This window comes from Ovis canadensis, chromosome 8 (genome assembly GCF_042477335.2).
Source record: "Ovis canadensis isolate MfBH-ARS-UI-01 breed Bighorn chromosome 8, ARS-UI_OviCan_v2, whole genome shotgun sequence".
Taxonomy (NCBI): domain Eukaryota; kingdom Metazoa; phylum Chordata; class Mammalia; order Artiodactyla; family Bovidae; genus Ovis; species Ovis canadensis.
Window position 1 is genome coordinate 16,751,115 of NC_091252.1, and position 13,206 is coordinate 16,764,320.

Genomic DNA, 13,206 nt, shown 5'->3' on the forward strand with positions numbered 1-13,206 from the left:
CCATTTGGTGGATAGATGCTTAAACTGATAATTTTTTCTACATAGAGCTTATTTCTTAAAATTTGTTCTCTATGAAAGCTTTATTGGTGATTAACCTATTTATTTTAATCAAAAACATTAAATGGCTGTACTTCAGGGTTTCCAAATAGCCTGAGATAATCAATTATCAATCAATTATTCTCTGAGACAATAAATTACTGTCCTAGGCTGATCTAATCTCAGTCAAAAGAAACTTGACAAAACAGATAGCTCATACAGCTTTAAGTTAAATTTCCCATTTCTGAAAGGTTTTCTGCTATCATGAAAATAATGCACAGATTCCCCTCATTACCTTTGAGGCCATCAAGGGGCCTGGAGATAGGAGGCTGGGCATCCCTGTTTCAAATTACAGAAGAGTATAACAGGCACTTAGCTTTATTGTTTTCAATTACATAAAGTAACAAGGACTAATTTCCAAAGCCTAGGCATAAAATGGCCCCAGGGGATTTGGTTTAATGAACAGCTAAAAGTGATCCACAATAAACATATTTGCAATTGTATATAAATGGTGCTTTTAAAGGGCTTTAGAGTTTTCTTCTTAGGGAGATGAAATCTGGTTCAGCCTATTCATATTTGTTGGTGCGCAGAAGGGGATTGTCACCAGCGAGTGTCCCAGTGATGGCCAGGTGGTCCCCAGAACAGCGAGCATGAGTCTTCCTCTCTGCTGCCTTTCTGCACAGCTTGCTTCCACCCAGGGTGGCTGATCCCAGCGATCCGACTTCAGCATGTGGAAGGGTCTACTTTCCCAGGGGTGGAACTATCAAAGGAGTCCAGCAATTTCAAGTAGGGTCCATTTTCTCTGATTCCATTTTAGTCCTTTTTTTCCCTTCACCAACACTGAATTCAGCTTTGCTGCTCTCACCGGAGAAGCAGAAGCAAAGCAAAGAGAACTGGCGCCTCTTCTTATTTACTTGTTTATTTTTGGCTGTGCTGGGTCTTCCTTGCTGTGAGCGGGCTTTCTTTAGTCACATTGAGTGGGAGCCACTCTCTAGTTACAGCGCCTGGGCTTCTCACTGTGGTAGCTTCTTTTGTTGCAGAGCATGGGTTCTAGAGCACGCAGGCTTAATAGTTGTGGTTAGCGGGCTTAACTGCTCTGCACCACACGGGATCTTCCCGGACCAGGGATGGGGAAGCCATGGGACCAGGGGAACCCATGTCCCCTGCATTGGCAAGCACATTCTTAACCACTGGACCACCAGGGAAGTCTGGGAATGGCAACTGTTAAATGAATTTTTGAGAAGAGTCCAATGTTGATGGGAAGAAGGAAGGTAAAATGTCATGAAACTTAGCTATCTGAAGACTAATGGCCTTTTCCATACTCTCCTACAAATCCAGCTTGGTCTGCCTCTGTCCAGAGGTTAGATCTCCTTGACTGAGCTTTGCCTTTGTTAAGGAGATCTGTAGCAGAGAGTTTAGGTTAGCCATTACTGCCTCTTCATTTCCATTGGCTGGAACTCACATGGCCCCAGCCTAACTGCTAAGGGGCCCAAGAGGAAAGAAAGTAAAATGGGTTTGGTAAAGACTTGATAATGTCTCTCTTGGTTAAGTGGATGAAAGCTATTTTCTATTGCTCTCTGGAGGTCTGATTTCATTGTCTCTCGAGAGGTTCCCTGTCACACTTCAGTAATAAATTCTGATATTTGGGTTTGAATTTAGTAATTAATGGAGACTCATCTGAGGTTGGATCCCTATATATTCCTTGTTCTACAGGCTGAAACATCATCTCAATAACATCTACCACTATGCAAATCAATTATGAATAAGTAAAATCCAAGAGCTTTTCTAGAAATACCTGTTTAAGTGGATTTTATTTCATATTATAAAGGGAAAAAGGACCTTTACTAGAAGACTCACTCTTCTCTGATTTACCTTGTTGGAATTTTTAAACCGTTTATTTAAAAATTGAAATATAGTTGACCTACAACATTATGTTAGCTTCAGGTATACAATATATAGTGATTCAATATTTAAATATATTACAAAATGATCACCATGATAAATCTCATAAGCATCTGTTCCCACAAAAGTTTATTACAATATCATTGATGCTATTTCTTATGATTTATAATATCTCATAACATATATTTTCTGATTGGAAGTTTGTACCTCTTAATTCACTTCACATGTTTCACCCAGTCCCACAACCTCTGGCAACCATCGGTGTGTTCTCTTTCTCTTTAAGTTTGTTTTCATTTTCTTTTGTTTATATTATTTTTTAGATTCAACATGTAAGTCACACCATGTGGTGTTTGTCTTTCTCTGTCTGACTTATCTCTCTTAGCACAATACCATGTAGACCTATCCATGTTGTCTCAAATGGGAAGCTTTCATTCTTTTTATGGCTAATGTTCCATTGTGTGTGTGTATCACGTCTTTATCCATTCTCCTATTGATAGACACTTGGGTTGCTTCCACATCTTCATTATTGTAAATAATACTGCAATGAACATAGGTGTGCATGAATCTCTTAAGTTAGTGGTTTTGTTTTCTTCAGGTAAATACCAAGAAGTGAAATTGCTGGATTGTATTAATACAGTGATTCTACTTTTATTTTCTGAGGCACCTCTATACTGTTTCTGCAGTGGTCATATCAATGGCAAACCACTTCAGTATTCTTGCCTTGAGAACCCCATGAACAGTATGAAAAGGCAAAATAATAGATAACTGAATGAGGAACTCCCCAGGTCAGTAGGTGCCCAATATGCTACTGGAGATCAGTGGAGAAATAACTCCAGGAAGAAAGAAGGGATGGAGCCAAAGCAAAAACAATACCCAGCTGTGGATGTGACTGGTGATAGAAACAAAGTCCGATGCTGTAAAGAGTAATATTGCATAGGAACCTGGAATGTCAGGTCCATGAATCAAGGCAAATTGGAAGTGGTCAAATAAGAGATGGCAAGAGTGAACGTCAACATTCTAGGAATCAGCGAACTAAAATGGACTGGAATGGATGAATTTAACTCAGATGACCATTATATCTACTACTGTGAGCAAGAATCCCTCAGAAGAAATGGAGTAGCCATCATGGTCAACAAAACAGTCCAAAATGAAGTACTTGGATGCAATCTCAAAAACAACAGAATGATCTCTGTTTTCCAAGGCAAACCATTCATTATCACCGTAATCCAAGTCTATGCCCCAACCAGTAACGCTAAGAAGCTGAAGTTGAACGGTTCTATGAAGACCTACAAGACCTTTCAGAACTAACACCTAAAAAAGATGTCCTTTTCATTCTAGGGGAATGGAATGCAAAAGTAGGATGTCAAGAAACACCTGGAGTAACAGGCAAATTTGGCCTTGGAATGCGGAACGAAGCAGGGCAAAGACTAATAGAGTTTTGCCAAGAAAATGCGCGGGTCATAGCAAACACCCTCTTCCAACAACACAAGAGAAGACTCTACACATGGACATCACCAGATGGTCAACACCAAAATCAGATTGACTATATTCTTTGCAGCCAAATATGGAGAAGCTCTATACAGTCAGCAAAAACAAGACCAGGAGCTGACTGTGGCTCAGATCATGAACTCCTCATTACCAAATTCATACTGAAATTGAAGAAAGCAGGGAAAACCGCTAGACCATTTAGGTATGACCTAAATCAAATCCCTTATGATTATACAGTGGAAGTGAAAATAGATTTAAGGGCCTAGATCTGATAGACAGAGTGCCTGATGAACTATGGAATGAGGTTCGTGACACTGTACAGGAGACAGGGATCAAGACCATCCCCATGGAAAAGAGAGCAAAAAAGCAAAATGGCTGTCTGGGGAGGCCTTACAAATAGCTGTGAAGAGAAGAGAAGCGAAAAGCCAAGGAGAAAAGGAAAGATACAAGCATCTGAATGCAGAGTTCCAAAGAATAGCAAGGAGAGATAAGAAAGCCTTCTTCAGCAATCAATGCAAAGAAATAGAGGGAAACAACAGAATGGGAAAGACTAGAGATCTCTTCAAGAAAATTAGAGATACCAAGGGAATATTTCATGCAAAGATGGGCTCAATAAAGGACAGAAATGGTATGGACCTAACAGAAGCAGATGATATTAAGAAGAGATGGCAAGAATACACAGAAGAACTGTACAAAAAAGATCTTCACGACCTGGATAATCACGATGGTGTGATCACTCATCTAGAGCCAGACATCCTGGATGTGAAGTCAAGTGGGCCTTAGAAAGCATCACACGAACAAAGCTAGAAGAGGTGATGGAATTCCAGTTGAGCTGTTTCAAATCCTGAAAGATGATGCTGTGAAAGTGCTGCACTCAATATGCCAGCAAATTTGGAAAACTCACCAGCAGCCACAGGACTGGAAAAGGTCAGTTTTCATTCCAATCCCAAAGAAAGGGAATGCCAAAGAATGCTCAAACTACCGCACAATTGCACTCATCTCACATGCTAGTAAAGTAATGCTCAAAATTCTCTAAGCCAGGCTTCAACAATACCTGAACCATCAACTTCCTGATGTTCAAGCTGGTTTTAGGAAAGGCAGAGGAACCAGAGATCAAATTGCCAACATCCGCTGGATCATGGAAAAAGCAAGAGAGTTCCAGAAAAACATCTCTTTCTGCTTTATTGACTATGCCAAAGCCTTTGACTGTGTGGATCACAATAAACTGTGGAAAATTCTTCAAGAGATGGGAATACCTGACCACCTGACCTGCCTCTTGAGAAATCTGTATGCAGGTCAGGAAGCAACAGTTAGAACCGGACATGGAACAACAGACTGGTTCCAAATAGGAAAAGGAGTACGTCAAGGCTGTATATTGTCACCCTGCTTATTTAACTTATATGCAGAGTACATCATGAGAAATGCTGGACTGGAAGAAACATAAGCTGGAATCAAGATTGCCGGGAGAAATATCAATAACCTCAGACACGAGGATGACACCACCCTTATGGCAGAAAGTGAAGAGGAAATAAAAAGGCTCTTGATGAAAGTGAAAGAGGAGAGTGAAAAAGTTGGCCTAAAGCTCAACATTCAGAAAACAAAGATCATGGCATCTGGTCCCATCACTTCATGGAAAATAGATGGGGAAACAGTGGAAACAGTGTCAGACTTTATTTTTCTGGGCTCCAAAATCACTGCAGATGGTGACTGCAGCCATGAAATTAAAAGATGCTTACTCCTTGGAAGAAAAGTTATGAGCAACCTAGATAGTATATTCAAAAGCAGAGACATTACTGTGCCAACAAAGGTCCGTCTAGTCAAGGCTGTGGTTTTTCCAGGAGTCATGTATGGATGTGAGAGTTGGACTGTGAAGAAGGCTGAACACCAAATAATTGATGCTTTTGAACTGTGGTGTTGGAGAAGATTCTCGAGAGTCCCTTGGACTGCATGGAGATCCAACCAGTCCATTCTGAAGGAGATCAACCCTGGGATTTCTTTGGAAGGACTGATGCTAAAGCTGAAACTCCAGTACTTTGGCCACCTCGTGCGAAGAGTTGACTCATTGGAAAAGACTCTGATGCTAGGAGGGATTGGGGGCAGGAGGAGAAGGGGACGACAGAGGATGAGATGGCTGGATGGCATCACTGACTCGATGGACGTGAGTCTGAGTGAACTCCGGGAGTTGGTGATGGACAGGGAGGCCTGGCATGCTGCGATTCATGGGGTCGCAAAGAGTTGGACACGACTGAGCGACTGAACTGAACTGAACTGAAAGAGCTTTTCCTTTGCAGCCTCACCAATACTTGTTATTTCTAGTCTTTTTAATAGTAGCCATTCTGACAAGTGTGAGGTCATATCTCACTGTGGTTTTTGATTTGCATTCCCCAGATGATTAATGACGTTGAGCATCTTTTCATGTGCAGGTTGGCCATCTGTGTGGCTTCCTTGGAAAAAGATCTGCCTTGGAAAAAGACTCTCTGCCTGCTCTAGCTGTGTGTCATCTAGCAGTAAATAAAGTGGAGTTTAGTACACACTGTAAATTTGCCTTTTACACTCGAATTCAGGAAAAGCTATTTGGCCCTGTGCTGCCCCCATCACATAGATGATTGCAAACAATCCCAAATTACTCTTAAGCTCTCGGACTCTGTAAGGACACTGTTGGAGACAGAAATGTATCAGGAACGGATGTATTTTATTAAAATCCTCTTTTAAAATCAATTTGTTTAATTTTGGATGCCCATTAAAGATGAATAATGGACTATTCTTAAAACAAATGCTACATAAGAGAAGAAAATTAGAACTATCACAGTATGGTGTGTGGTTACTCTGCAATTTCCTTTGAGATTTAAAAAGCCTAATTTAACATTCATTACTTCACCCTGAAGTTCATTCAGTAGCCTTTTTCATAAATTACATTTTTAATGAATGCTTTGCATTAAAGCTTTCAGAATTGTTTCCTTTTGCTGCTCTTCTTATTGAGCTCATTTTTTTAAAATCCAAAATGGCTACTGACTTGCCATGTTTGAGGAATTTTCATAGTTCAATATTATTAAAAGCAGTAGCGTGACTTTTGTGGGTAATAGCAAATGTTTGTTATCAATGATAATAATGATGATGATACTTTTTTGATAAAAGAGAGTATAGTCAATTAGCTTTTCTTGGACATTGTATAACCATTGATTTTCACACTGACAACTTTGCTGAACTTGACATGTTAACAATCTTACATCCTTTCTCAAAAAAGAAGAATTGCAAGATGTCACATAAAAGAGAAAAAGGATACACTTTAGAACCAGGTAGACTCTGGTGAGATTCTTTCTGCAACTTTTATTAACAGCTTTGGATACGAATTATTCCTAAATTCATGTTTCTTTATTTGTAAAATAGGAGTAAGTTCTTGCTTAGATTTTTTATGAAGATTAAAGTTCATAATGTCAACACAATGCTCAGCAAAGTACCTGGCACAGCAAATCTATGAGCTGCTCCTTGTGACCACAGACAAGATGTTAGTTTCCTCAGTAAAATATGTTTTTGTCAGGGAGGCACACACTGAAACCGCCCACCCTGGCCAGGCACCATAGTCACCATTTGAATGAGTTGTTTTACGACCAGGAGGTCCTGGTAAGGAACATGGAATTAAGAAGCCACCACCAACCGGGAGAGTTCAGGAAAGGTCAAAAGGAGACACCACATGTCTGACCACTTCCCAGAATCCTTTTCGCTGGCATCCATCTTGGCTGAACAAGGTGTGCACCACCAGGAAGGGCTCTGAGTCAGAATGATTGGCTAAGGACAACCCAGAAACTAATCCCATCACCATAAAACCCGAGATTGTGAGCCACATGGTGGAACAGTTCTCCTCGGTTCCCTTACCCTACTGCTCTCCACCCCGGTGCCCTTTCCCAGTAAAATGTCTTGCTTTGTCAGCGCGTGTGTCTCCTTGGACAATTCATTTCCGAGTGTTAGATAAGAGCCCAGTTTCGGGCCCTGGAAGGGGTCCCTCTTCCTGCAACATTTCCACAATATTAGGACAAGTTTGTCAAGGCCTAGTACATACATATATATACATATACATTATTATATATATATCATAATTATTATTATTATTCTTTACAAATAGTCAACTCTCTTTGAGCCAGAGTATTTGGCTAACATAGTACTTCTAAAATATGACTGATAACAAAGAATTACTGTATTTATTGTAAGTCTCTCAATAGTTCTCAAGTACAAAAAAATTAGAACAAAACCAAGCTTATAGGCCTAATGCCATAGAATCAGTTCATGAATTGCATTGTTGCATTAAAAGAAAAAGAGAATTTTTTTGTTGAGCACCTGTTTCTTTTAATCACCAAAGAATGAGAGATTATATCTAAAAATTTTGTCTCTGAGCCCAGAATATAAATTTACTCCACTGATGGTTTTCATGATATTTCTAAACAGGAACTACACATTCTTCATGAAAGTATTAAATATTCTTACAGTTGTTCCTAGGAATGTTTTATGTTTACAAACGTGATTTGAATTATAACTGTCTAGGGCTTTGAAAAGCCTAAGGCAGAGGGCCATTGGTAGGAATGGTGCCATTTACACTTTCTGCAAGGATCATTTGTAGGTGCTCAGGACTGTGTTTTCAGCTTGGTGTGCAAAGATGTTCAGAGTTGCGAAGAGTCAAGTGTTGAGAGTTGTGTGTTCTATTCACTTTGACTGTCAAAGTCAGGACCGCTTGCTGGTCTTCAGTCTCAGTCATGTCCGAATTTGCGAGCCCATGGACTGCAGCATGCCAGGCTTCCCTGTCCTTCACTATCTCCTGAAGTTTGCTCAAATTCATGTCCACTGAGTCAGTGATGCCATCCAACCATCTGGTCCTCTGTCGCCCTCTTCTCTTCCTGGCCTCAATCTCTCCCAGCATCAAGGTCTTTTCCAATGAGTTGGCTCTTTGCAGTAAGTGGCCAAATTATTGGAGCTTCAGCTACAGTATCAGTCCTTCCAATGAACATTCAGGGTTGATTTCCTTTAGGACTGACTAGTTTGATCTCCTTGCTCTCCAAGAGACTCTCAAGAGTCTTCCCCAGCACCCCAATTTGAAAGTGTCAATTCTCTGGCGCTCAGCCTTCTTTATGGTCCAACTCTCACACCTGTACATGACTGCTGGAAAAACCATAGCTTTGGCTATACAGACCTTTGTCAGTAAAGTGATGTCTCTGGTTTTTAATATGCTGTCTAGGTTTGTCATAGCTTTTCTTCCGGTACAAATGGCTGACTGTGTCTTAGAAGTCGAGGATATGATTTCCTTCCAAACAGCCAGGGCCTCTTGTCCCATTAGGGTGCAATCCAACTCCAGGGAATACTGATCCTGATCCCTCAGAACTGTCCTTGATTTTGTGTGTGTGTGTGTGTGTGATCAGGCTCATAAGTGCCTTGCCAAACAAACAAGTCCTGCCCATTGGTGTCAGTGCTGAGTTTTATGATGCTGCAAACCTCAACTTCCACTCCAGGTATGACCAAGAAATACCCCAGGCCAGGCTCCACCCCTCAAGGCTAGAATATTTGACACAAGAGACTACAACATAGAAATCAGGAATAGATAATGAGTAAATCCTCTTTTTATGAAGAAAAAATAAACTTTTATTGATTTTGACATTTCCCAATTTAATAAAAACTAGTGAGGAATAATTTACATACCATAAAATATATTCATTTTAAGTGAAAAATGATTTTTAGGGGGTTAGTTTACCAAGTTTTGCAATCATTGCAAAAGACCCAGGTTTTGAACATATTGGATTGTTCATTGTTAGTACATAGAGATACAATTGATTTCTGTATATTGATCTTGCATCCTAAGATCTTGTTGAGTTTATTTTTTTCTCCTTAGTTCTAACAGTTCGTGTGTGTGTGTGTGTGTTTCCCTTAGGATTTTCTATATACAGGATCCTGTTGTTTGTGAATAAAGACAGTTTTACTTTTCCCCCAATTTTTAATCCAATCATGTACATCAAATCTAGTCTTTTCATGGGAAGGAGGTGCTTGTAGGAGGTATTGATCTTGGCTCATACAAGCCTTCAGAGGGTATGTGTGTGCGTGCTCAGCCAGTCGTGTCTGGTGCATGGCAAGTGATAAAAATCAAGAGCCTATTCTTTGGTTTCAGGAATAGGCTATCCCTTCACAGTTATTTATTTATGACTGTGGTTATTTATCAAAGTTAATGAGGATGTTTCCCTTCTTAGGTTGAAAAAGAAAGGCTGGCAATTCAAGTACTTTTCAATGGCATTTATGGTGTAAGCTGTCTTTCGTGGGTATAACATGTTCTATGTTATGTACACAGTATAAGTTATGCACTATGCACCTGTGGATACCAGGTATCAATCACATTACTTCTTACCCAACTGGGCAATGAAAGAATCACTCACCCCCTATAAAACTGTCTCTTCTTTTCCTTCATAATTTCTCAACAGCACTTGATAACTTCATCAACCCCCTTTAAGTCCATGTCCATTACTAATTTAGTACTAAGTCCCACTCCTTTTTCTCACCATATTGCTGCTAACCTGATCACTTTCATTGTTCCTCTCCCTCTCTCTCCTTGACCATCTAGAAAGCCAATGATATTTTCTCCATTATTAAGACTACTAAAGAGGACTTCCCTGGTGGTCCAGTGGTTAAGAATCTGTCCTCCCATGTAGAGGACGCGGGTTTGATCCCTGGTCAGGGAACTAAGATCACACATGCCATGGGGCAACTAAGCCCATGTGCCGCAACGAGGGAGCCTGCACGCCACCACAAAAGACCCAGTGCAGCCAAAATAAAATAATAATAAGTAAATAAAACTACTCAATATTGTTCCAGAAGAAATGTCCATTCATACAGTTACCATTTCCCGCCTCGATTAAAGTAAAGTTGTCCAGTTAGCCTTACTTATAAATCACTTCCATTCACCAAAACTCACGTTCCATCATTGTCCTTGTAAGAAAAGACTGTTACTGGCCTCCTCTTAACTTCAGTCCCCTAGCAGGATCTTCATGATTTTGTGAATCAGGTTTGTCTGTATGCGTGTCTCTTTTGGTCTGATTTGGATAATCTTGCAAGTTTGAAGTGCAAAGCAGCCAAATCTGAGAAGACATTGGTCTCTGTGTAGTTGTCCTACTGAAGTCATTGGTCCTGTCTCCATTTCAGAGACTATATCACACATTCACAGGTTTACCAGCTGGAGGCTTGGAAAGAGGGAAGGTGTTCTGTCCTGGTCAGCGTAGCTGGGCATAGACGATGCCACAACTTCCAACAAATACCCAGCACAGAGATGCCACAGCTTCCAACTGATGACCTGCTGGGGTCTGCGGACAGAAAGAGAAGGGAGTGTGAGAAAGACTTAGGGCAGTGTGAAAAAGACACCTAATGAGTTACTGTGATGAGTGCCAAGATGGATGCACTGAAGCTCAGAGAAAAGACCTGCATGGGGAGGGTCACCAAAGATTTTAGGAAGAAGGGGCCATGGGAATGGGGACCTCAAAGAAGTTTTTGTTAGAAGGGAATCTGAGCAGAATAGTCCCATGACACTTCAGCTATCAAAGCAAGATTAAAAACAGCCTAAGAAAGCAAACCTCCCAGGCTCTGGTCCTGTCTTTGCTATTTTACAACCGTGTGGTCTGGGGCTGTCACCTATCTGTGCTCGCATTGCCTATCTTTTACATGAGAATGACACGCTATCCCTCTCAAAACTTTTGCAAGGGTCACATGATACAGTGTCTGTGTAAACTCATTGGTAAATTCTAAAACACCATATGAGAAGAGCTTAAGTGTAATATCTGCTATACACATGTTCTGAAAGTTTATTTTCCCTATTTGAAAGCCAATAGATAATATTTATGATTACAAATTATTTGTATAACCTACAACATATTATTATAGTGTGTAATTAAAATGACTATGATTTTAAAAATCACACTTTAGGGGGAGGAAAGCACATTATTTAGAATTATGAAAGCAAATATGAGAGAAAATATCTGAGAATATATGTTCTTGGGGAGAGGGCTTGGGGTTGTGTGTAGCAGGGAAGTGTTAAGACCACTTGACTTTTCAGACAGAGAAAGACAAATATATGATATCACTGCTAAGTGGAATCTAAAAAAAATGATACAAATGAAGTTATTTTCAAAACACAAATAGACTCACAGACACAGAAGACAAAGGGGAAGGTGGGGTTGGGGTGTGGGAGGGGTGAAAAATTAGGACTTTGACTTAATACATATGCACTGCTGTAAATGAAACAGAGCAACACGAAGGCCTACTGCACAGCACAAGGAACTGCATTCAATATCTTGTAATAACCGAAAATGGAAAAGCCTCTGAAACAGGATATCCGTATGTATGTGTATATAACTGAATCCCTTTGCTGTGTACCTGAAACTAACGCAACACTGGTACATTAACTACACATCAATAAAAAATCTATTATTTCACATAATAGACTAGACTTCTTGACTTTTAAAGCATTTGATTCAAAAACAACAATGTACAGTAAGTCCCCTACACAGGAATCTTAAAGTTGTGAACTTTCAAACATGTGAATGTGCTTCTACCCAGAATCACTGGAGGGTTTTTTTTTTTTTTTTTTTAAGAGGGTAGATAGAACTGAATCCAGCAAGGAGCCAGAACCTGTGCTATCAATGTCAGGTGTGAGTGAGACTGTAGCTTGCCCGTGCTGAGCCTTCAGCTCTCCCATCTCCTGCCTCCTCTTCTCCAGTCAATAACTCCTCTTGCCTGCTCACACGATGCCAGCCCCTGGATACCAGCTGCTGTGCTGTACTACTATACTTTGCAAGGTGCTACTACTACTACTACTAAGTCGCCTCAGTCGTGTCCGACTCTGTGCAACCCCACGGACGGCAGCCCACCAGGCTCCCCCGTCCCTGGGATTCTCCAGGCAAGAACACTGGAGTGGTTGCCATTTCCTTCTCCAATGCATGAAAGTGAAAAGTGAAAGTGAAGTCACTGAGTCGTGTCCAACCCTCAGCGACCCCATGGACTGCAGCCCACCAGGCTCCTCCGTCCATGGGATTTTCCAGGCAAGAGTACTGGAGTGGGGTGCCATTGCCTTCTCCGTTCAAGGAGCTGCTATCCTGTAATATTACAAATGTTTTCTTTTTGTGTGTGCTTGTTTTTTATGTCTTGTTTGTGTGAGAAGTATTATAAGCTTACTACAGCACAGCACTATGCAACCAATTGTGTTAGTTGGGTATCTAGGCTGTCTTTGTTGGACTTATAAACAAATTGGACTTATGAATGCACTCTCAGAATGGAACTCGTTCATACGTAGGGGACCTACCATAAATTAAAATTTTTAAGTCAGAAGGGAAAAACATAGAGAAGGAAGTTTACCTGTGATCTCAAACCTCTCATTGCATCCTACTCCCAAGGAAGAGCACAGACCTCACCCCTTGGGGCCTGACCTCTCACCCTGACTTCACAGGGGAGGTGACTGGGGTTTCAGAGCAGTACATCTTACCATGGGCTGTACTCTGCTTCAGAGGGTGTGGAGACATCATTAGTTGTCACAATGGCCAGAGTGGGGAGGAGAGTGAAGGTGGTCCCCAGAGGAGGACTGGCACTTCCTGGGCAGGACCCAGGGGTGCCAGGCATTCTGCCGCATGTGGACAGTCCTCATTCTGCCGCATGTGGACAGTCCTGCACAACGCCGCATTGTCTCTGCGTCTCTCATGAACTTCACGTGTCCACCTGGGCTTTCACGTAGAAAGTCCAGGATTTTAAAGAAGTCCTGTTTATAAG

At 41.0% G+C, this 13,206-nt stretch overlaps 1 protein-coding gene across 1 annotated transcript in view; it reads right to left on the reverse strand.

The window, feature by feature from the left end:
• Window positions 1–9,003: 9,003 nt before the first annotated feature.
• The window catches only part of HMGN3 (high mobility group nucleosomal binding domain 3), a 54,597-nt gene continuing 50,394 nt past the window's right edge, over window positions 9,004–13,206 (reverse strand). The window contains exon 5 of the mRNA XM_069598059.1: window positions 9,004–10,754. Coding sequence (XP_069454160.1) covers window positions 10,665–10,754 — 90 coding nt within the window. The 3' untranslated portion in view covers window positions 9,004–10,664. The remainder of the gene's footprint in view (window positions 10,755–13,206) is intronic.